At 34.8% G+C, this 26,009-nt stretch overlaps 1 protein-coding gene across 1 annotated transcript in view; it reads right to left on the reverse strand.

Moving 5' to 3' along the window:
* Nucleotides 1-26,009, reverse strand: part of NDST4 (N-deacetylase and N-sulfotransferase 4) — a 284,247-nt gene that overhangs the window by 93,420 nt on the left and 164,818 nt on the right. Inside the window, exons 5-6 of the mRNA XM_009448180.4 lie at nt 14,903-15,088; nt 12,784-12,912 (exon numbers count right to left, since the gene is read on the reverse strand). Of these exons, the coding sequence (XP_009446455.3) occupies nt 12,784-12,912; nt 14,903-15,088 (315 nt within the window). The remainder of the gene's footprint in view (nt 1-12,783; nt 12,913-14,902; nt 15,089-26,009) is intronic.

The raw sequence follows: 26,009 nt of genomic DNA on the forward strand, positions 1-26,009 counted from the left end.
AGTGAGCATGCATATAGCTTCAGTAAACACACCATGCATGCTCACCTTCCAAATGTTGGCCGGCCACCGTGCATGTGGACAGCCTCCCCCAGTGGAAAAATCAGGCGAGAAGTAACACAACTGCAGAAGCATGTCAATGTATAAGATCCCAAGTCAAAGGTCAAACTGTGCACTGATCTCTAACACTGCCTGCTTGGCCCTCTTCCAAGTGTCATTTACTTCCTTTTGTTCCTGCTCTAAAGCTTTTTAACAAACTTTCCCTCCTGCTCTGAAGCTTGCCTCAGTCCCACACTCTGCCTTATGCCCCTTGGTCAAATTCTTTCTTCTGAGGAGACAAGAATTGAGGTTTCAGGAGACCTGTATAGATTTACCACTGCAAACACACTTCAGTACCATGTGACTCAGATCCATTCCGTAGTGGTAACAAAAGGGCATGTGGTAGACACATGTGGTTATGGCATAATTTTCATTTGTTAATTTATTCAACCTATTGAGCCCATGCTCTATGCCTAGGGATACATAGAGTAGAGGTGAAGAAGATAGTCACTAAACAGGTACCACCATGAGCTGTATTATGCATATGACTCTATTTGTGTAAACAGCCGTGACATCTGACCCAAACCCATGATCAGGCTCAGGGGATGAGAAAGAGAAAGCAGAGATGAAATCTGATAGACAAATAGGTTAAAATGAGAGTAGTAGAGATATTAATAGAAAAGTACTGTAGGCATAAGAAGCTATACATACCAAAGCCTTCTAATACAGAATAAGCCCTGACGTGTCAAATGGAACTCCAGGTCACCATTCTTTAGCATTTACATACATACTCCATATCATATCTGCATATAAGCCACTTAGGGAAATGCTAAGCCAGAAGTATTTGCTTTCCTCAAATATAAAAATAGGAAAATATCAACATGTTTTAGAAAAGAGTTTATATTTTTATTTTCACTGTATCTAACTCTGAGGAATAACCAGAGGGACATAAAATAGGAATAAACAAAGTGAAATAAGGTAAAATGATCCAAAAGAGTCTTTCTCATTCACTGTACTTAAAAAAATAAATATCAAGGAAAAGAAACAAGACATATTGAAATATTTAGGTGTTATAAAATTTGTAAAATAGATAATAAAATCTAGAATTTTGAACTCTTCAGTAGAGTGAAACCTCACAAACAAACCAGAAAGAACAAACCAAAAAAGCACACATTTCCAAATTTAATTTTGTAGACTAACCAACTTCTACTTTCTCACCAACTCATTAGTCATATAAACACTGATACAGGGAGTGTTTTCTTTTCTTTTTTTCTTATTATGAATTCACTGATAATGTTTGCAAACTGTCCCTAAATGTGAAGAGCATTATGCACCTAGTACTTACATATTGCATGCCCCAAAATATAGAGAGAAAAAAGGTTTTATCTGCTGACTAACATCCACATAAACAGGAGGTTGTGCTTTTGCTGTTGAAAGTTTATTTATGCTAAAGAGCTATTTTACTACCTTTCATTCCAAACTTTGGGAAAACTAAAGTAGCCAGTTATATTAGATGGAAAAGACTCCTCTAATAAAATATTGCAGCTTTCATTTATTTTTCGATGGAAACAAAATTGAAAAAAAATGCAATCTTACGGATTTTTTCATGTTCTGGAAATACACAGCAGTGCAAATTGTATTCCATCAGAACCGGTAGCAAATATTGTATTAGAAAGATATATGTCTACACAATAATATAAATCTCTCTCTTATTTCATGAGAAGACAGAGTTCAAGTTCAGGAGGCAAAAATATTTTGGTCATTTTTTACAGCACACTTGATATTCTGAACTACTCATTTTTAAATAAATCCTACTGTGGAAAATTGAAATAAAACTACTACTAAAAATCTAGGGAAAAAGCACAAAATTTACTCACATTCTCTACATCCTTATGCTAACTCTGATCCTGATTTTCAGTGTGAACAGAAAGAATAATATCATACGTTGTAAGTCCATGGATCTTAGCTGACTCCAGATTTTACAAAATCCCTGCTGTGAGTGTGAATCCCTTACAGAAGTGGTGATTCATGTCCTGTTGTAAAGGTTAGTCCTGAAAATCTTTAAGGATAGAAAAAAAAAAAAAAAAGAAGATAAAGGAAAAAAAAAGGTGACTGTAGGTCTTTCAGTGAGTGGAAATAGAATTTTCCACAATCTATATACTCCACAGGGGTCCATTCCTCTCACAGTTGGTGGCTATTCTCCCCAGCTCTAAGCCCCAGAGCTCCCAGTAACATTAATTGCTTCAAAGTCCCTGTCTAGAGAAGTAGATTTCACTCTAGTAGAAAAGTTACAAGTTAATTTCTATAAAAATAAATACCCCTGAGTTCGGGAGAGGGGCTAGGGGATGAAGAGAGGTTGATTAATGGGTACAAACATACAGTTCGATGGAAGAAATAAGACCTAGTGCTTGAAAAATTTGTAGGGTGGCTACAGTTTACATAATCTCTTATGTATTTCAAAATAGCTCAAAGAGAATAATTCCAATGTTGCTAGCACAAAGAAAAGACAAGTATTTATGGTAATGGATATCCCAATTACATTGACTTAATCTTTCCAAATTATACAGAATGCATTAAATTATCATATGCACCACCCAAATATGTACATCTATTATGTATCAATAAAAAAGATAAAGAAAAATATAAATCCTCCTGGAACACATGTAGAAAATCTCCTAGGTCTCCAAGTTAGAAATATTAATATATTATTTTATGGAGATGAATATTTTGATGGAATATATAATTGCTTTGTTCTCCATGGAATATTATCTCATTGTCATAATTTTCTTTAAACCACTGTGTTTCTATGTGGTTTCTATTTCTATAAACCACAATGTTTATAGGAAATCAAAGCCAAAATCATCAAAGAATACTTGGAGACCTTGATATCAGTAATCACTTCTTTATAATCTGCTACAGACTTGGGATATTGCTTGCATTTTATTTTGTTGCTCTGCACATAAAATAGTTTTCTCTAAATTACCTCGTCTATGCAGCTCTATATTATTTCAGCATTAAACAGAATTTCTCAAAGTTTGTTTCAGGTTATTTCATGTGGATGTTATCCTGTGCCTCACAGCTGCCTTTTCTCTAACCTGTCTGAAGAGCCAGCACTAATCCATAATGTACTGCACCTGCTATTAGATTCCATGAACTCAGAGATTGATATACACGGAGAAGGAAAGCTCATTAACCAGACTAGGTATATGAAAGTTCAGCAGACAGCACACGGAGAAGTTTATCATTGCAGTTCCATTATACTCTACTGTCAATTTCAAGTACACCACTCTTTCAGGCACATATTTTTTGTTCACCTGAATTTGCAAGTGGCCAATAGAATAGGTGAGGTTTAGTGAGTCTAGGCACTGCTCTGAACTTTGGAAAGTGTAATAACTTTTCTGGCTCCTGAACTGCTATTTTAGAGCATTCTACAATCAGAGCCTATTGAAACATATTTGTCAAGAAAACAGAAAATTCTATTTTTAATGTTGCTCTTTGTGTAGCATGAAATTAAAATGAGTAGAAAAAATTAAATCCTGTAGGACATATTAATTTCAAGCTTTTATACTTATTGTGGAAACCATCTGATAAGACTTCAGACTGTTTTGACTATTTTCAGTTGCTGCATATTTTATAGGGTAGTGTCTCAACTTGAATGATGGTGGACTATCTGGTGTAAGCTGTTTCACCTCATACATGATTAAATTATATTTCTTCCTGTCTGAACAAAGACTATTTGAAAATACAGGAAGGATGTGGCACCAGGGAAATACATGTTAGTATTTGACAAGTGTGGAACAGTGCAGAAAAATATCAATATGTGATGAAGGCATGATAAGAATCTAAGAAAAATAAGAGGGAGTTATCTGAATGTTAAATAGACAGATGTCGAAGTATGCTTTTGAAATCCCATTCAAATGGCCCTCATATCATTTAATTTTCAATTGTTAGGCTCATTTGGGCAAAGTAAGTTGGTATCCAGGGAAATCAAGAAACCCCATTCCTTGCAGTTGGCTGAATCAAAAAATATAACACATAATAGCAACAGGAGTTCATATGTGAATCAAGATGTAAAACTTTATTCCAACTCATATTTTCTGTTTCATGGTAAATTATAAAATAATGACATATTTTGAAATGTGTCAAACTATGAAAACAGGATATATCTCTGAATGCCATTGAGAGTCAAAATTAAAAAAAAACTGTTGAAAACGCAGAAAGAAAAAATATCAGAGACTTTTGAACACAGAATAGATACAGTTGTCTTGTAGAGAGGGCCAACACAAAATAATGTGAATCCTCAAACTGAGCGCTGAAGAAGTAAAGAAACAATACTGGCTTTGTTGTGGCATTTGCCTTTTTGACTGCAGAGCAAAGCTGCAGATGTTATAAACCAGAAAAACAAAATGTGAAACTTTTCAAGGTTATTTAATCCAGTCTCCTTCCTTTAGGCAGATGAATTCCCAAGGCAATAAGAAAGAACTATAGAGTTGTTGATTCTATTTTAAAGTACTCTAGAGGGGAAAATTCCAGGACATTCCTTCATAAACTTTTTCCAGCTTTTATTAATCTCATAGGATGCTTACATACATATGAATTCAGTAACTACTAATCAAAATTCAAAATGGTCCTGCAAAATCTGGAAATTATATTTCAGTATACAAGTAATGGGAAGGTTTTTTTCTTTCTCTGCTTCCCTCAATATATCTACCATTAGATATCTTCCCATTTTATCTCATCCTTTAATTATCCAATATGTTGACAAACTATCATTTCCCCATTTCCTCCGATCTTATAATTATAGATTAGATCCAAATTTATAATGCTTGTAATATTTAAAATTAACTTGATTTGTGTGTGTGTGTGTGTTTTACAACGAGAGAGATGTAGCCACGATTTAATTGTATAAGAACATAGAAATCACATATTCTTAGTACAAGATGAACTATTAGAAGCTCAGTAATAGATTTCACATTTCTACAAAATTTCTATTTGGACAGCTTCAACAACAGGGAACTTAATATGTCGTGATTGAGGCCCACACAATTTTCTGACAGATTTAATTTATCCTTATATAATATTTATCCTTATATAATGGTGAGATTATATTATTATTTTATTTCAAAATGATTAGGGGGCTTTTCATTATTTCCTTTTAAATTTCACCCTGTTAGATTTGCTTTTTTAATTCTAATATGCTAACCAAAACCAGATATTAATATCATAATCTGGTGTATTTACTTTCACTGTCAGCTTTGTGTCATGCTAGCATGTCCTTATTCATCCACTGATGAACATACTAAAACAGCAATACTAAGTACAGAAAACTATCAATCATTTTCAAAACCACAGAGAAAATTACCATCCAAGAGAGATGTCATACATTGTCTACAGCATTTCTATAATATTAAAGTATGGATGATTAATGGAAAAGGAAATCCAGCATAGATTGGCTTTTATGTTTTAGAATTTATCCTAACACTACTGATCACCTCTTCTACTTGTAAGTTCCTACAAACATCACTTTTACACACTAAGAGTCAGCTGGGAAAGTAGGTAGAGAAAATGGTAGTCTCTGGATGATTTCATGGATGTTGAACACTTCGCACTAAAAACACATTTCCCCCGGGACTTTGATACCTAGCAAAATGTATTCATGGATCTTCCCTTTAAAAGTCAGCTCTGTTAAATAGGAACATTCTTCAGAGTCAGCATATTATTTCATATCAATAATTTTAATCTTCATATTAACTAACTTCTTTCCTTGGCATGGTTTGGGTGAAAGATATGAAAATATTCTTTACTCTGACAAAGAATTAAATGATGATTGGAAGAAAAGAATGGAACAGAGAAGCTGGCTTATTGTTTTCTTTTTCTGGTTACTTCTTTCCTCATTCCACTCCTGCAGGCTCCCTCCTTGCCAGGCTTGTTGGAACCTTAAACTTAAAATAGTAACTCATCATCAAGTAGCCCCAATATTTACTTTCTCAACATTAGTGAGGTAAGTATTAATCATAGCCCATCACCTCTCTATTTATGAGAAGACACTTACACAGAAAAAATCCAAGTGTGAATTATCTTTTCTTTCATTCACTTCTTCCTTCTTTCTGTGTTCCCCATTTTCTTTCACTTACTCCAAGTCTGCCTGCCACATTAAGTTCCTCATCTGGTATGATGGTTAGTCTTATGTGTCGACTTGACCAGACCAGGAAATGGCCAGATATTTGGTCAGACCTTATTTTGGGTGTGAACATGAGGGTGTTTTTGGATGAGAATAACATTTTAATCAGTCCAGTGCACAACCCCTGTATTGGGTAAAGCAGATTGCCCTCTGTAATGCAGGTAGACTTTAATCAAGCTGTTGAAGGCCTGAATAAAACAAAAAAGCTAAGTAAAAGGAATTTCCTTCTGCTTGACTGCCTTCACTTTGGGACACTGTTTTTTCTTCTCTGCCTTTGGACTCTAACTGTAATCTTGGCTTTCATTGGGTCTTGAAGCTGCTGGCATTTGGACTGGAACTATACCATCAGTTTTCCTGGGTCTCCCCAGCTTCTTGATTGCATATCAGATCTTGGGTCTTGACAGCCCTCTTAATTGCATGAGCTACTTCTTTATAATCTCTCTGCCTCTCTCTATATCTCTATCTATCTATCTGTCTGTCTATCTATCTATCTATCTATCTATCTATCTATCTATCTATCTATCTATCTATCTAAATCCTATTGGGTCTGTTTCCCTGGAGAACCCCGTCTAAGACATCTGATAACTTCCGCCTATGCAAGCCGGGAAGTAAGCTCCATTTGGCCTGGGCTCTACCAGATGCTACCTGTAGTCTGTTTCCCTTGAAATCTGAGCAATATCTACTCAGATTGCTTGAGGCTATGCATAGTCCTTGTTTTGAGCAACATTGTTCCTTAAACAGTCATCTTTATGGACTAGTGCTTGCTTGATCTATACTTCATATTCCCATATTAGGATGTGCTATCTTATCCATACTATCGACCCTCTTGACCCTCTTGACCGTCTACTACTGCTGTGTCTGTCCTGGTCTCTATCATTTACCTATGTATCATATTTTGAGCTCACCATCAATTTACAATGACAAAGCAAGTATAGTTTGTGACTGGATAGATGAAGCCTCCTGAAACGCCCCTCTTTCACTATCCTATTCTGCCTAAAATTGAAATAAATGTGTGTAGCAATGATAAGCTTTTTAAAGTGAGATTTATAAGACTTATTATAGTTTGGTTAGTTCACAAGTGGTAAACATGGAAATATTAGAAGCCAAATAGTCTTTTATGTTATTTAAAATCCTGAGATTTATTTTAAGTTTAAATCTCCAAATTATGCTCTATGAGGGGTACTGGGTTCAAAATATTTAGAAACAGATGCATAATCCATGTCTTTATTGACAAATAGACAAACATTCAAGCAATAAGCACCAGTAACAATCACACCTGGGCAAGAGGTCCAGGGGAGGCAATGGTCAGTGTTCTGAAAATTATTGACTTACCCTAAAGAGATGACTAGGGCAGATATGTGTCAGGAATGTAGCCCCAGAATGAAAAGGGTATGATGAAGTGACTCTTACCTCTGCCGAGATTAAATTCTCAGTAAGGGAAGGAATGAAGAGAGAGGTTTCCACTTGCTTTCATTAACATTTACATCTCAATTTTTAAAAATTATTTTAGAATATCCTTGATGTTTTTAAAAAATATATACAAAAGGTGTTGATTTTGAAATATGCACAAAAATTGAAATATCTCAGATATAGCTTTGGTTGGAATACCTTTGAGGTACATTGAGGATTAATTCAACTAGTTTGTTATTCAGAAGTACAAGCAAGTTCTGAGAAATGAAATTTCTTGCTAAAGATCATAGAGCATCCACGCTCCTGTTCCAAGTGTTGTGCCATTAAACCAAACAGACCTTTTGTTTTGTTTTGTTTTTAATAGCCATGCAGTTGTAGGAGAAGACAGTTTAATCTGACAAAGCACTTTTGCCCTCACTTTCCTATCTTCCAATCAAATTTAGAAGTTTCTATTTTCATACAGTGTGAGTTTTAATTTATTTTTTTAGGAATTGAAAATAGTGTATATGAATTATCTAATGTAATTTATTTTAAACACACCTAGAGCTTTACCACAGCCAACTTAGCTATAGCTTTGTTGAAAGTATATCTTTTTCTTAAGTATAAGCCTTTCTTCCATGAAACAAAGTGGGCATAGCATAAGGCTCGCTATTTCATATTTTCTGTATACACTGGGACATGATGAGGACATGCTTTCCTAAGACCTCAGAAATGGAATCATTACAGAAGAAGAAATTAGAAAGCTGAAATAATCACAATATTATATAATGTTGGGATTCCCACACTGCTATACCATTGTACATCTATTTATAACAGAAAATAAAATTACAACTATTAAAGATGAAAAGAAACACACACAAAAGGGTCAAGTTCTCGATCTTTGATTCCAAAAAAAAAATTAGCAAATATTTAAAAAATAAGCTTCAGGTCATCCAAGTACAGAAAGATAATACAAAACTATCTAGTTTCAATTCAGCTTTATATTGTGGTCACTTTTAGAAACTGAAGTAAGTGTGCCTACTGAGATCTCCAGCCAGAAGCAAACTTAACTTATGGGCCTAATAGGCTCCTCTGATAAAATTATGATTTTTAATTTTTGGCTGGAGATTCACATATTAATATGTCATTACTATAATTAAAAATAGAAGCCAAATGAGATATTATATAATATTTAATTATTATATTAAACACACGCTTCTTAAAAATATGTGGTTTTCTTGACTATCATAAGAGAAACAAATTATTTAGAGGTGCAGTCTAAATTCTTTGTAGTAGTGCTAGAATTTACCAACTAGTTTTGTGAAGAAGTTGTGAAATAGCTCTAAGAGGGAAATTTATAGCACTAAATGCTTATATTAAGAAAAAAGAAAGATATCAGATAAAAAGCTTAATTTTATATCTCAAGGAACTAGTCAAAGAAGAAAAAAATTAGTCCAAAGTCAGCAGAAAGAAGAAAAAAATAAGGAATGCAGCAGAAATAAATAAAATAGAGATTAGAAAAATAGAAAAGATCAATGAAACTAAGAGTTGGATTTTTAAAAAGATAAATAAAATTAGCATGCATATAGCTAGACTAAGGGAAAAGGAGAGAAGGCTCAAATAAAATGAGAAAGAGGAGATAGACAACTAATACCACAGAAATGCAAAAAGGGATAATAACAGACTACTATGAACAATGATATACCTAACAGGTTAACCTAGAAGAAATAGATAAATTCCCAGAAAGATACAATTTACGAAGATTGAGTCATGAAGAAATAGGAAATCTGAACAGACTAATAACGAGTAAAGAGAATGAATTGTAATTAAAGGTCTCTTAGCAAGGAAAAGCTCAGGACTTAATGGTGTCACTGATGTGTTTTATAAAAAAAAAATTAGAGAATTAACACCAAATCCTTCTCAAACTCTTGCAAAAAATTTAAGAGGAGAGTACACTTCCAAACTCATTTTATGAGGCTAGCATTACCCTGATATCAAAGCCAGTTAAGGGCCCTATAGGAAAAGAAAATTACAGGGTAATATTTCTGACAAACATAGAGACAAAAGTTCTCAATGAAATCCTAACAAGCCAAATTCAATACCAAATCAAAACATTAATACACCACAATCATGTGGGATTTATTCCTAGGATGTAAAAATGGTTCAACATATGCAAATCTATAAGTGTGATAAACCATATTAATAAGATGAATAAATGGCAAAAATCATATGATCATCTCAATAGAAGCAGAAAAAGCATGTAACAAAATTCAACATCCATTCATGATAAAAAGCTCAACAAATTAGGTATAAAATATTCATCACAACACAATTAGTGCCATATATTACAAACTCACAGCTAATATCATCTTTAGTGGTGCAAAGTTGAAAGCTTTTCTTCTAAGATCAGAAGCAAGAGAAGGATGTTCACCCTAACTGCTTCTATTCAATATAATATTAAAAGTTCTAGCCGGAGAAACTGGGCAAGAGAAAGAAAAAAAAGACATCCAAATTGGAAAAGAAAAAAGTTAAATTGTTTCTGTTTGCAGATAACATGATCTTTTATATAGAAAACTCTAAATATTCCTTGAAAAAACTGTTAAACTAATAAATTCAGTAAAGTTGAAGTATACGAAATCAATGTACAAAAATCAGTAGTGTTTCTATACACTGACAAGTTATCTGAAAAAGAAATAAAAAAAGATCCCATTTACAACAGCATCAAAAAAATACTTAGGAATAAATGTAACCAAGGAAGTTAAATACCTGTATACCAAAAACTATAAAACATTGATGTAAGAAATTGAAGACACTAACAGACAATCATCCCAAGTTCATGGATTGGACGAATTAATATTGTTAAAATATCCATATTACTCACAATGATCTACCAATTCAATGAAATTTCTATCAAAATATTAATGACTTTTTCACAGAAATATAAAAAACAATTCTAAAATTTCTATGGATTCACAAAAGACCCAGAATAGTCAAAGCAATCTTGAGAAACAAGAAGAAAGCTGGAGACATCATATTATCTATCATCAAACTATACTACAAAGCTGTGGTAATAAAAACAGCAAGGTACTGACATAAAGAGTGACATAAAGACCACTGAAACAAAGCAAACGGTCCAGAAATAAATCTATGCACTTACAGTCAACTGATTTTTGCCAAAGGTTGCAAGAATACAGAATGAGGAAAGAACAGTCTCTTCAACAAACAGGTGTTGGGAAAACTGAATATCCCCAAACAGAAGAACAAAATTAGACCTTTATCTCACACCATATTTAAAAATCAACTCAAAATGGACTAAAGGTTTAAATCAAAAACCTGAAACTGGAAAACTACTAGAAGGAAGTATAGGGAAAAAACTTTTTGACATTGGACTGGGAATTGATTTTTTCTTTTCCTTTTTTTTTTTTTTTTTGTATATAAACCCAAAAGCCCAGACAACAGAAGCAAAATAGACAAATGGGATTGCATTAAATTAAAAAGTTTTTGCACAGCAACGGACATAAATAACAGAGTGAAAAAGACAACCTATGGAATGAGAGAAAATATTTAAAACCATATATCTGCAAATGCTTAATATCCGAAATACATATCAGGAACTCAAACAACTTAATAGTAAGAAAAGGAATGACCTCCCTTAAAAATGGGCAAAAGATTTGAAAATATATTTCTCAAAGGAAGACATACAAATGCCCAACAGGTATACGAAAAAATCCTAACATCATTCATCATCAGGGAAATATAAATTAAAACCATAATGAAATATCACCTCACACCTGTTAAAATGACTATTATCAAAAAGATGAAAGATAACAAAGTTGGCGAGGATGTGGAGAAAGGGGAACATTTGAACACTGTTGCTAGAAATATAAATTACTTCATCTATTATGGAAAACACTATAGAGATTCCTTCAAAACTACCATATGATCCAACAATCCCTTTACTGGGTATATAGCCAAACGAAATGAAATTAGTGTGTTCAAGACATACCTGCATTCTCATGTTCATTGCAGCATTATTCACAATAGCCTAAACACGGAATCAATCTACGTGTCAATTGACACATGAATTAATAAATAAAATGTGGCATATGTATGTATCTACACATAAAATAAAATATTATTCATCCTTAAAAAAGAAGGAAATCTTGTCATTTGTGACAACATAGATGAACCAGGAGGACATATGCTAAGTGAATAAGTCAGGCCCAGAAAGACAAATACTTCATGATCTCACTTATATGTGAGATCTAAAAAAGTTGAACTCTTGGGAGGCCGAGGCAGGCAGATCACGAGGTCAGGAGATCGAGACCATCCTGGCTAATACGGTTAAACCCTGTCTCTTCTAAAAATACAAAAAATTAGCCGGGCGTGGTGGTGGCAGGCGCCTGTAGTCCCAGCTACTTGGGAGTCTGAGGCAGGAGAATGGCGTGAACCCGGGAGGCGGAGCTTGCAGCTAGCGGAGATCGCGCCACTGCACTCCAGCCTGGGCAACAGAGCGAGACTGCCTCTCAAAAAAATAAATAAATAAAAATTAAAAAAATTAAAAAAAAAAGTTGAACTCATAGATCCAGAGAGTAGGATGCCAGTGGCTGGGGGAAAGTTCGTGGAAAGGAACAAAGTTCCAGTTAGATGGGATGAATAAGTTAATAGTTAATAGTAACATATTGTATACCTAAAAATTGCTAAGAGAATAAATATTTTAAATGTTCTTGTTACAAAAATAATAAGAATGAGAGATGATAGTATGTTAATTAGATTGATTTAATTATTTCACAATGTTTACATGTAACAAAGCATCATGTTGTACTGTAAAAATAAAAAAATTTTATTTGTCAATTATACCTTCATAAAGCTGAGAGAAAGACCTAACTTGAAAAAAATAACAATGGAAAACATTGCTACTTTTTTACTGCTAGAAATAAACTTTTCACTACCCACATTACAAAGTAAAAACCATGACTTTGTAATGAAATCTACTGAAAAATCAGTCCCAAAGTCAAATTTTATCAAGAAAAGTATTTTAATGTAGATTTAAATGCATGACCAGTAAGATGTGCTGTAAATAAAGAAAATAAATATGATTTAGTTTAAAAGACAGGAAAATAAAACACATTTTAAAACGCTAATCTTATTGTAAGATGCATACATAGAATACATACTGGGTTTAGAAGGATTGTGAGAAAAAGTTCACCTCCTCTGATACTTTTATCCAGTTCTTGGGGTCCTCCTGGATATTCTTTGTAGAAAATAGTGTGAGTGAACAACCCACAAGTCTGTCGAGGGAGGACCTGAGTAAAAAAGGGGAAAAACAGCACATGGACGTGATTTAATTAAGAACTTCACCTGTGTCTCATAACTTTAGAATCTGCAAATTGTAATTTCCTATTGGATTTTCTTGGTTGCTAAGGTCCAAATCTTATTATAATCACAAGTTGATGTTGGTGCAATTCTGTAAATATTAAGGGAGTTTCCATATCAAAGGCATAAAAAATATAGGTTAAATAATTTTCAGTTGGTTTTATAAATCTAACCCACCACCTGTGTTATGTTAAATGATTAGGGAAAACGCAAAGCCTTCTTAGGGTTAAGTTCATCCAAAGATGGAAATTCTCCAAGGTTCCATCTTTCATGCCATTAGGCCATTACTCTCTTCACTTCTGAAATCGAGTCCTGCATTGTAAAGGTATTCAGGTTCTGGGATTTACCACAATTGGTTTTCATAACCCCTTCCACATTAGCTTTGTTTTCACTACAATCTGAATTTACATTTTATGACATACTAGTCAAATTATTTAGTGATTACTTCTGGTATATTTTGTGGTTACTTCTTTTGTAAGTCTGAATGTTTAATAAAGAAAGCAAATAAGTAATTTTATTCCAAAATCATATTTTGAATGACAAACTACTGGTAATTTAATGGACAAATGCATCTAATTGCCTACAGTTTTTTTTTTTTTCAAAATTATTTGCTTAATTGTCATAAGGGTTAATATTAAACTTAAGGTAAATAAATGAATATAATATTGGTTACAAAGAATGCTTTTATTTCATAATATGTTGAATGGTCATTCAAGGCAAGGAATTAATGCCATACAAGATCCAATGATGTTTTAGATACAGAAGGTAAAGGAAAGGTAAAGGGAAACCTGGGTATTTTCACTATGATTTGAAATTATGTGAGTAATTCTATTTATACCTTCTGGATTTCTATGGCCATCAATGCCACTATTTGCATTATCAATAGCTTCTCTTAAATCTGAGGCTTCTTCAGGCCTTCTGGTACCAATTTGCAATAAAATAGAGCTTCATGACTAATAAATATTGTGTATCGCTCTGGTTAGATATATGTGTGTGCATTTGCTTTACTCACAGATGGTGATTAGATAGAAAAATAAATCATAGATAGATAGATAAATAGATGATAGATGGATTTTAACAGCAATATGAATAATGAATTAGGAAGGTGTAAATATTCAAATGAGTGAGAACAGTTTGTAAACCGATGCTCTGATCTTGGCAACTAATTATAAAAACATCATCTAAGTCACTAGAAGTAGGTATACTTGTTTTAAAATAGGCTATTTTATCTCAAAATTAGTAATATAATGTTTTCTTTCCCAATGAATGATTGCAAATTGCCTTCTGAAATCCAGTTGGTTTTATTCTCGTTTATTAGGATTCCTACATCCTATTATTTTTCAATTACTATATCTGAAAAGAAAAAACATATACCTCCCTTTTTGGAATCTGTAAGGAAAAGACAAAAAGAGAGAGCAGTATTCTTAGATACTTTTGAGTGCCTGAAAGCCAAAATAAACTGAGTGAATAAATTTAACTCTCAGATGCTATTTGTGACATTCTGTCTGTTGACAGAATAACAACTTGAGAGGTGTTTTCTTAATCCATGGAGCCTTAGTCTGCCTGTAAAACTCTCAGTAAAACCACCCAACCAAATAGATAATGAGAAATTTCCTAGGAAAAGTATGGAATCCACAGGCAAAATTTCAATACTGAAACTACAGTGGATAATCTGTACATAACTCATTCCTGTTAGTTTCAGCTTGTTTTAGATTTGCCAAAGCCACTCCACAGCTTAGGAGCAAGCCTATCACCAAAAGATGGGTTAATGCATAACCAGTCACCACTGAGATATGTTAGGTATTTCTGATAATCATGTAAAAGAGGTTCGAGGTTACATCCTTAGAGGAAATGGCCCTCTGTCTTCATTCCACATGTAAATATTAACATCCTTCAATATACATGGCTCTCTGTGCTCACCATGATGCTATTGTGAATGAAGCCCTTTCTGTACCGGGCAGGTTTCAGATGTGGATATTCTTCAGTGCTGGTGACTTGAATACCCCAGACCTTCTTCCAAGCTGCATACAGCTGAATGTGAACCGGGTAGACCCCTGAGTGATGTGGGGCCACAGCATAGCCCATGTTGATTGGTATTCCATGTTCCTAAAACAAAGCCAGAGCAACATCGTGATGGGACAAGGCCAATTAATTCAGTGAAAATCATTTCCACCAACATCTATTTAGAATACATTGAACTCTATGCTAAATATGAGAATTAAAAATCCAGCAAGGTAGAGGTTTTATCTTCGAGCAGCTCATAATCTTATAGAACTCTGATGGCATAACAGATATAGTCATTACTTTGGGCATGTGGTGTGTGGGTGAGATTAATTTAAAATTTTGAATATGTAAAGTTTTGGGGGAAGATAAGAAGTGAAATTAGCCCTTCCTTGGATAAATGTGGGGGGCGGGGAAAGGTGTCATTTGAGGAAGCGCTCAAATATGAAGGATGAAAGGGCATAGAATGCGTGTGTACGTGTGTGTGTGGCGGGGGGCGGGTATTGAAGAAAATCAGAAAGGTAACTATGAATGATGAAGTGATGAGCTTTTACATTTAAACTGAAAGATTTTGAATTAATTCGATTTCAACAAGGTAGATAAGGAAGCTCTCTGAGCCTGGAGGGCCAAGATCTCCTCTGAGTTTTAAGAAGAAGAACCTAGTGACAGCATGTTAAGATAAACTGTAAGGGGAAGAAAATGAATAAAGGCTGTGCATTAGGAAACTATTTCTATGCTACCAATTAGGTGAACATAGGTAACTAAATTAAATTATTTATGGTCAGATTCAAAGGCAGGGGATTAATACCATACAAGATCCAGTGATGTTTTAGATACCCAGGGTAAAGGAAAGGTAAAGGTTAAGATTTTCTCCTTGGTTTTGAACCTTAACAACTCAATTTGTTTTTATAAATCTTACACTTCACTATGAGATTCTTGGGTAAACAGTCAACTCTAAAAGAAAACAAGTATAAATTTAAACAAGAATATAAAAAATTGTCAAAGAATGGGATTATATTGCTAGGTACATAAAATAGAGCTGCAGTTTTCTAATTTCTGTTTCTTTATATCCCTCCCTTTAAATGCTTATCTGCTTTAAAAGACTCCTTGTAGGATTGAATCTCATCAATTGAGGTTATAAATGACAATGCACAGTCATACATGAAAGCTGATTGAATCAATAAACAGAACACAAAAGTGTTGACTTGACAATTGCCATTTATATTTTCCATTATATGGTACACAGCATAGGAAAAGAATTCAGTCTCGTATAATAAGCAAGTAGTGAATGGATCACATATCTACAATGCCTTAGTCATGTGCTACACTCAGTTCAGAAGATGAACCCTAAATTTTTCACAAGTCTCCATCATTGTGCCTTTCACGTAATGACCCTCATTGTATAGCCAAAGTCACCTCTCTTTCTCCAAGACTATGGGTGTTTCCTAACATCTGTTACAGTAAATGACTCTGTAGAAGACTGAATTATGAAATCAATGCTGTAAAATGAGCTAGAGTCTTTTGCTAGACACTGGGGAGAATTTCATTTCTTGATCTGTGCAGAAGAAAAATACTTCTTCCTAGCACTTGTGTTTCCAACACAAGGCAAAGCTGGAAAAGTCCAGTAATAAAAGTACTTGGAAACTACCAGAGAGGACAGGCAACAGTTGTTACCCTGATATCACTAGGGAACATGTACTGGGACAGCCTTAGTTCTCTCAGGTTTCTTCCATGCTCCCCAGTGAGTGGTCACAAAGTGTTTTGAGGATAAGCAATCCTCCAGCATCCAAGACATTGCAAGCTTGTGGATGCATTGGGTGTGAGACAGATTTTTCTCATTACTTCATGAGAAAAATCTAGAGACAAGCGTGTCCAGACTCCTCTGTCTGGTAAATAGAATGTGTATGAATGTGCCTAGAGAGGTGCTCCTGATTTACAGGAAAAGGGAATTAACCTGTTATCCTCCTTTTTACTCTCTCAAGTGATTCATACTGAGGTTTTATAAGGCTTGTCCCACAATGTGAAAAGTGACAAAATCAACAGTGTACAAATCCTAATAGTCTTAACTAATCACTTTGTTAGTCCTCATTCTCTACAACTGTATAAATTTGACTCTAAATTTGGGGCCTAGAAGGTTAGATGAAGTATGTGAGTGTCCTAGATACAAAGCAATGAAAAATAAAATCAGCAAAAAGTATTGAAATATCAAACAACTATATCTCCTCAGGAAAAAAAAAGAGACATTTCACTTTTGACAGGTAGTAAAATGAATTGTAGAACTTTCAAAAAAAAAGGTAAAAAGCAATTGATTCGGTGAGTAGGAAGGAAGGGCAGTAAAAAAAAGTTACTATATTTATTGATTTCTGGGGGCCCAGTGTTATACTGTTCATAAGGTCATCTTATCACACTGGCAACTGGAGCTCAATTAAAATAGTATATCACACTACATAATTATGAGTTTATGCTTTTTCAATCTAAATGACAACACAAAGTGGGAAGTAATTCCCTTGCAACTCTTTTGCTATTATCATGGCGCTTACAGACCGAGAAGCTTCTATTTTCTATTGTCCAGGGCTTAAAACCTACTTCGCAGAGACTTGGCCAACTAGAAAATCAACCAAGCATCATATTTCCAGAAGATCACAAAAATTACAAAATTTGAAAAGCCTTCCAATGTAAATATAGGAAGCACTTGAGACTCTATAAATATAGACACATAAATGACAGAAAACAAATAAATTCAAATATGGCTTTAATTATTTATTAGAATAATGTCTCTTACAGGATCTATGGAGTCTATACTACAATAAGACATGATACCACAAATATTCAGAGGGGTTTGACTTGATCTAATGTTTCCAGTCCATTAAATCCCAGTTAGTTGCGAAATAAGATATTGCAGTAATTTATAGACTATATGAAAAAGATCACCATTTTTCAAAAATTAGAATAAAATAAAATGTATTTAGCACTAAAGCTCTAACAGCAACTGAAATAATGTCATTTAATTTTCCCTTGATAATTCCTACTGATCATATCTTCTTTTAATTGCTTAGTTGAAATGGGATGGTTCCCTTGGATTGGCTGATTTACTCAGCCCACAGCTTTCAATCCCTAACAGGACGGGGAGCATGTAGCTGAGTGAGCAGGTGCAGGGGCCAGCATGAGTGCTTCTGGGCACCGGCAGGAGTAGTTGCACTGTGCTCTTTTAGCTTTGCCATCCATGGACGGCTTGTTTAACAGCTCAGTGGAAGGTCAGGTGACAGCCTTTTGCACCCGCCCTCTTGGTACCCAAGTTCTTGTCCAGTGCTGAGGAAGAGTCAGGTCGTATGAAGGAATTGAAGGGTGGTGAATGTGGGGCGGGTTTATTGAGTTTGTCCATGGTCGAACACTTCTCCAAAGTCCTGCTGTCAAGCTGGCCCTCTGAAGTCAAGCTGCTACCCTCTGGCATCCAGCTGCTTTTTCTCTTCTCTCCTCTGCTGCTCTGCTCTGCTGCTCAGCTGCTCTCCTGCTCTGCTGCCCCTCTGCCAGTGGTGGAGCCTGGGGTTTTTATGGGTACAGGATGGGGTGTGGGGCAGGCCAAAAAGCAACATTCAAGTGGGAAAACAAGAATGCATGTTCTCACTTTGGGCCGCAGTCCCAGGCTTGAGGGTGTGGCCCTTGTTGGGAACCTCCCTCTTCTACCTAGTATTTTCCTGCCTCATGTCTGTATCAATATTTATGAAGTATTTTTACATTTACGTGTAGTATGATTCTCATAATCATTCTGTGAGGAGGACTGGATGCTGCTCTAAAATGTGGAAACAGCGGCTCAGAGAAGGCATGTAACTTGCTTATATTCACAAGTGTCTGAGCTATACTTCTACCCAAGTTGTCTAGATTCATCATCTTTGCTCTTACTTTTTCACTAAGTTGCTTCTACTGTGACCCCTCCCCTCCCCTCCCCAAAGTATGAAGGAAGACACTTGACTTACAAAAGGGGTTTGATTTTAATATGCATGTTTCTGAACTGGATCTCCTGTTCACTTTTTTTTTGTTCTTGGAGAGGTTATAAAACAAAGTCTACATTTCTCAAACTCCTCTGCAGCTATCATTTTTTTTATGAAAATGAGTTTCAGCCTTTTAGGAGTACTCAAGATGAATTTCAGAAGGCAGTAGGAAGGCAAATCCTAAATTTTGGCAGCTCCTGGCTCCTGTTGCTGGCTGTAAGTTCTTGCAAATAAGCAGGTTTTTTTCTAGCAGTGTTTGGTGCCCATTTGCAGGGCAGCAGCAGAGGCTTTTTGTTTTTAACGGAGATCCTGTGGCAGCCTCAGAAATGGCAGCTCCCCCAGGGAGCCAGTTCTATATGGTTCTGAGAGTCCCTGCAGGAGTACAGCGTACAATCTGCTCCATGAGTCCTTCCAAAGATTTTGGAAGCACTGAAATCATTAAATAAAGTCTTCTTGTTTAAAATAACTTAAAGTGGCTTATGTTTCTAGCTTGGAAACCTGACTGCTAGAGCTGATTTTTGCCCATTTCTAATAAGTATAAAAAGATTTAAGAACTTCTGTTGAGACGTCTAGTGGTTTAAGTTCTAAGAAAACAGAGGAAAAATTTGGTAAAACACTGCTCAATACTTATCCAATAAAGCTGATTAACATAGTAAATATGTATTTTTCTAGCTGGATACTATCATGTAATGTATGTGACTGTTAAATGTCATGCACTGAGTAGCCAGTGAATATTGTATAGAAAATAAATAGGAGACTACAGTCATTTAAATGAAAAATACCAAATGCACATCAAAACAATTAAGTTAAACTACACTTGAAATAATTGTTTTTCAGTTCATGACTTATGTTAAGCACTTTGCTAAGTGCTGGGGATGCCCTGGGTATAAGATAGGGCTTCTACCTTCATGAAGTTTGAAACCTGGAGACAATTGTGGAAATCAGATAGAAGTGTCTTAATTTTTGGTGAATTTTAACCTAAGATTATTTAATTTTTTAAAAAATATATTATTAATTTTAACTTTTAGGCATTTTCCTAGCAGAAAAGAATGATATCCTTGACACGAACATCTATAGAGGCTGAAATCTTCATTCTACTAACATTTCCTTAGTAGATATTGAAATTAAAATAAGAAATTTATATCTAGGGGACTACAATTTTAATCTTCCTCAGGCTATTATTAGTAATTGGGTAAATGCAATTCAATATAATAAATTGTGTCTAGGAAGCTTTTGATAAGAATGGAATATGGATAATTACTGCTTGTGTTACAGTGATATTTCTAGTGATGTGGCTGCACAAGCAATTTTTGACCCACTGACTTTATGTTGGTAAATGTTTCCCACACCCAAAATAATCAAATGGAACTTAGTATTGATGATTCCAAGAATGATATTTCTAATGGATTTTAAATAACAGTTAATAAGTGTAAACTTCAGAATCAAAAGTATTCCAAACAAGGTCATAATCTCATAAAATACTGAAAGGAATAAAGTACTCCTGATCAATGGTTATTATGAAAAAAATGAGTATCTTGAATTCTTGAATCAATTTGTTTATATCAGTTTGTTTTATTTTTAGATGAGTAGAATTATATATACTGATATATAATATTTACATGTATTATATAATATAATTTAAATTATATTATATAATATATACATATATTAATTTATATATTATATAATATAATTTAAATTATATTATATATGTATATGATAAGGATAAGCTTAAAAAGATAACATTATTAGATCCCATGTATTTCCCATAAAATTCACATAAAAAGTTTGAATGTTTAATAATAAGCTTGAATCTTAAAAACAGGACAAATAGGTATTCATTCATATACCTAAATATACATTGACATATACAAATAATTTTTAAATAGTATATTTACACTATAATTCATATCTGCACTTTTACCATCAGAATGTTATTTTAAAAGTAATAACTTAATTATGTAATTCACCAGCATTAACTCATCCAATGGTTCCTTGCTGTGTTCAGGTTAAAGTACAAACTACCAAACTTTGCCCTCCAAATATCAGTAATGATTTCCTCTTGGGTACACTCTCTGATTCTTTTCTCCCACCCTAGACTGAGATTGGTTAGGTACATTTGGGGCCTTATAGTCTTACATGAATATCTCTACATTAAAACTTTCTTTATTACATTTGAGTATCTCTGCCAATAGAACTTAATCTCTTCGTGTAGAGAGATTATTTCCATTTTCACATAATTATATATAATATTTTAAGTACATAATAAAATATTTGTTATTCCAAACAGTATACTAGAGCTTGGAATCTGGAGACTGGTTGGCTGGATTTGAATTTTGGCTTTGCCAAGTATTAGTTGTATGACCTTGAGAGACTTATTTTTCTGTGCCTCAAATTTCTCATTTATAAAATTAGTTTAATAATATTAGGGGACTAAATAGTTGGGGGGAATAGATGAGGTAATAATTCCTCTGCTTGAAATAGTGGCTATGAAGCCATAAACTCTATTTAAGTGTTAATTTGTTGAGAAAAGGTACATAGATCATTTTGGAAAAACATCAACTTTGGGAAATGCAAGCACAAGGACCACAAGCTTGAGTCAAGTATAATGACTAAGGATTGAAGCAGAGAGGAGATTTAGACCAACAGCCAAATACTTTCCTAGGTCCCACAGAGATGGGGCAGAGCTAAAACCTGGAATAAAAGTGGCCTGTCCATTACCACTGCCACCTCTTTCCACCCTGCTCTATAATTTAGGGGCCAGAGTGTGTGAACTGTTTCAAGGGGTTCTCTTGCTTTCTTGCTTCCAGTTGAGTCTGGCAAATGGAGAATCCTGGTAGGAGATCAGAGAGAAGAAAGAGTGAAGCGGATATTTATTCTATTAGCTCTTCTTATGCAATGCCATCTAAAGTTGTCAGACTCCTTCAATCAAAGGTTAAAACAACTGTCAAAGTGTCCCCAACCCCACATCACATATAACTCTCTCCATCTCAACTCTGATGATTTTTTTTCGCCTCTTCCCCTTCAAACTTTGGGATTTCACAGCTCACCATCTGCACTGTGTTTAGTCCTAGGATAATACTCTATACCCTACTTATTCCTTTGTAAATAGTCTTCTTAATAAATCCTTTGCAATTGTCATTATCACCTCTAATCTTCTGGCATCTGATGTGCTGCAAATAGTTACTATGAAATCTGTCTTAGATCCTAGGAACACAGATTAACACTATGGTGAAACCATACAATGTAGGTAACCTCACAAAAGGGGACAGATTTTCTTGAAAGAACACTGCTCCAATGGACTGATTTTGATTACCACAGCACCTTGGTGCCAGCATGCATTGCAGTACTCCTTTGTGAAGATAACCACATCTTTAAAAAAATGGGCAAACATATCCGAAAGCTTCACATGCGGAGGTAGAAGAAACGATAGGTGAGCACAAACACCACCCCGGTGCTGCATTTTTGGTCAGGCACTGACAGCTACTTTTCAGGAGACGCGCCACACCACAGAGAGCCAGAGAATAAAAGAGGACAGTCCATGGTGGCCCATGCCTGTAATCCCTGCACTTTGGGGGGCCGAGGCAGGCGGATCATGTGAGGTCAGGAGTTCGAGACCAGCCTAACCGACATGGAGAAACCCTGTCTCTACTAAAAATACAAAATTAGCTGGCTGTGGTGGCACATGCCTGTAATCCCAGCTACTTTGTAGGCTGAAGCAGGAGAATCACTTGAACCTGAGAGGCAGGGTTGTGGTGAGCCGAGATCATGCCATTGCTCTCTAGCCTGGACAACTAGAATGAAACTCCGTCTCAAAAAAAAAAAAAAGACAAATGGAGGTGCAGAGGATTTGGCTCATAAACATACAGGAGTCATTGCCAGGATTTTACACAAATCCCTGGGCAGAAACTTGAAAAGTGGATGAAGGTGTCAATATAAAGAGGGGTAAGAACCAGCAAATGGTATTTTCTCTATTTTTATGACCCTATGTTTGCACTCCAGGAACTATGGCTTGTAAAACCAGCCCACAATATATTTGAGATAATATATCCCCAGTGCTTAGCAGAGTGCTTGGTACATTGTTGGTATTTGATAAATAATTTTAAAGGAAATAAACATATTATTAAAGAAACACATCATAGGTGCTTAATAAATTAGTGTGAAGAGAAAACAATAAAATAATGACTGCATAAAGTAATGCACTTGTAGTAAAGAGATAATGCATTAAGCAGTACCTTGTTGAACTTAAAGTGCTGGTTTCTTCTCCTAAATGCACAACTTCTAGGGAGTGACACTGGCGCTACAGAGAATAGATCTCATTATCTATTTCTCCTTTTAATAAGGACTTGGATTCATATTGTCAACTTTGAAAATGATCCTAGAATCATTGATTTTCCACTGTGTTTAGGGGACTGAAATTGTCTTCTTCTGTTTTCATAAGTGATAAAAGTAATGACTATGTGACCCTGGAAATTGGCTGGGTGAGTCTTGACACTTTTTGGACTGAAGCCTAGCAAATGGTGACAAATCTCTGGAGGGCTCTGTGTTACAAATTGATTTTTCTTTTGAAAAAAGAAATAGCATAGAAATGGCATTACCTCTACAGTCTTGAACTTTTCGATCCTAAGTAGGGCTATTTTGGGCAATTGAGACACATCCTTTTAATATTCTTGACCCTGCTGAAGGTCTACTTTGCTGCTTAAAGGGGACTAATGGAAAAACCAGCAAGTTTTCATTCACATTGTATAAAATGTGCCATTTCTGTTGATTTGGCACTTGCTTTGCTAAATTTTGGTTCTGAAGTCTTATTTTATTGACAATCAACATGTCCAACACATGGCTTATTAATTCATTTTATTCATGGTGAGGATACAGCAGTGAAGAAAACAGAAAAAAAAATGCCTGCCTTCAGGGAGCTTACATTTTAGCAGAGTGAGTCCAAGGTCATACAAAAGAAGTAAGTAAATTGTGTAATATATTAGAAGGTGATTAGAAATATGGAGAAAAATAAAGCAGAAATATAGAGTGGGATCAAGGGGTACGGGTTGCAAAATTAAATAGATCACTCAGCCATGGTTTAATGGAGAAGGTAGTATTTTGAGTTAAGGTAAAAAGTTGTGATGGATTGAGCTATACAGACTATTTGAGAAAGATTATTCCAGACAGAGGAGACAACACAGATGAAGCCTGGTCATTTCTGAAGAATAGCAAGAATTCTATTGTTTTTGCAGCAGAGTTAACAAAGGGGGAGATTAGCAAGGGATGATGTCAAGAGGCAGAGTTGCTGCAAATAGCTTTGAAAATCTTTCACTGAACAACTCCAGGGGGCACCATTCACATTTACCATGCTTTTCCAGAGGCTGTGCAATGCGGCAACATTGAAGAGAAGGAATGGGTACAGATCTTTTAGGTTTTTACATAAAAACATTGTTATGATGATTACTTTTTTTTCTGTAGATATTTTCACATGCTTAAAATTAAAATCGTGGCTACTATTTTATTTTTATTTTGTTACCATTGTATTGAAGTGGAAGTTGTAATAACAGGAGTATGTGAAAGGTTTTTTTGTTGTTGTTGGTCGACTTTTTTTCATTGAAATAAGAAACAAGATTATCAGCTGAGAGTAGGGATGAGATAATTTGTGCGGTAGTTTGAAGAGAGAGGAAAAGGTATAGAAGAGTAGGATTATGAAAGAAATAAAGACTTGTAGTGTCTGGGCAGCATAGAAGATCCCCTTGGGGTCTATGGCCAGGTATTAAAATGAGAACAATTAAACACTGGTCCAAGACAAATTTAGTTTCAGTAGTATAGGCATAAACTTGGTGTCAATTTGGATTTAACCAGGGTTGAGGCTTTATAGGGAAGTATGATAAAAAGAAAGGTGTAAAGAAATTCAGAGCATATACAAGGGAATGAATGCTTACTATGATTGGCTCTTGAAAGAGGTTGAATAAGGAGGAAAGCAAGTGCCCAAGAAGAGTGAGGGACAACAAAGATGTGGTAGCATGGTATCCTGAGAAATGCAGAACTGCATTTTAGCACTACTCCCTTAATTGCAGGACTGTGTTACATAGAGAGATGTTTTTATATTTAATTTAGAAGCAAGAGAAAAGTTACAGGTATTAAGTATTAAGTTTCTAATAGTGCCTTTAACCTGGACTAAATGATAACATTCAAAATTCTTCAACTTGTTAAGTCAGGTGGAAATAAGAATGGTATTATCCGGCCCATTATTATATCACTTCTATAGTACTGTAGGCAGAAATGTGGAAAAAGAAGGTACTTAAAATAATTTTGCTTAATACAAATCATACAATTTTCACAATATGATTTTCTATAATTTTGTCTTAAGTAACGACTACATGTAAATATCCTGGCATATTTCTCTTCATTCTTAGTACCTCAAATATTTATATGGAGCACACAAATAAAATATTAGGCTTTAAAAAATCTTCGATCTGATTGCATATTTTCATGGAGTGAAGCATTGATTTCAATGGGATAGCCGGGGATGCCTGTGTATGTGAAGAAGACAAGTGGAAGAGGGCTAAATGTCCTTTTCGAAGCTGTCTACCGTGTGCTTCATTTTATGATTATGAACGTATTTCCAAACTTTTTGGATCCTTCTACAATTATACATAGCAGCTGATGGGTTAGAATCATTAATTCAAAGACATCACTTTGCAGAAAGAGTAGATTAGCATAAACTACTACTTTCTCTTAGCAATGGATTTTTTTAAATATTATTTTTGATTCAAGCTGAGATTTCCCTTACGAGGCATTTTCCCAACTTAATGTCAGCTTAACACATTTATGGAAAAATGTTTTAAACATTTGGTATATGCATGAGCCATCCCTCTGAATGTCACTTCCCTCCCCCACCCCCCAAATACAACGTGTTATTACATTTTGTCCTTTTATGACATCCTGTGCCTTCTCTTACTTGAAATAATGATTGTTTGCAATTTTGTGGAATCTTTACTACCAGGCAAAGCAGGTTAAATTTCATCAGACCAAAAGTAGGTTCCTACTAATAA

The sequence above is a fragment of the Pan troglodytes genome, chromosome 3 (genome assembly GCF_028858775.2).
Source record: "Pan troglodytes isolate AG18354 chromosome 3, NHGRI_mPanTro3-v2.0_pri, whole genome shotgun sequence".
Lineage (NCBI taxonomy): Eukaryota > Metazoa > Chordata > Mammalia > Primates > Hominidae > Pan > Pan troglodytes.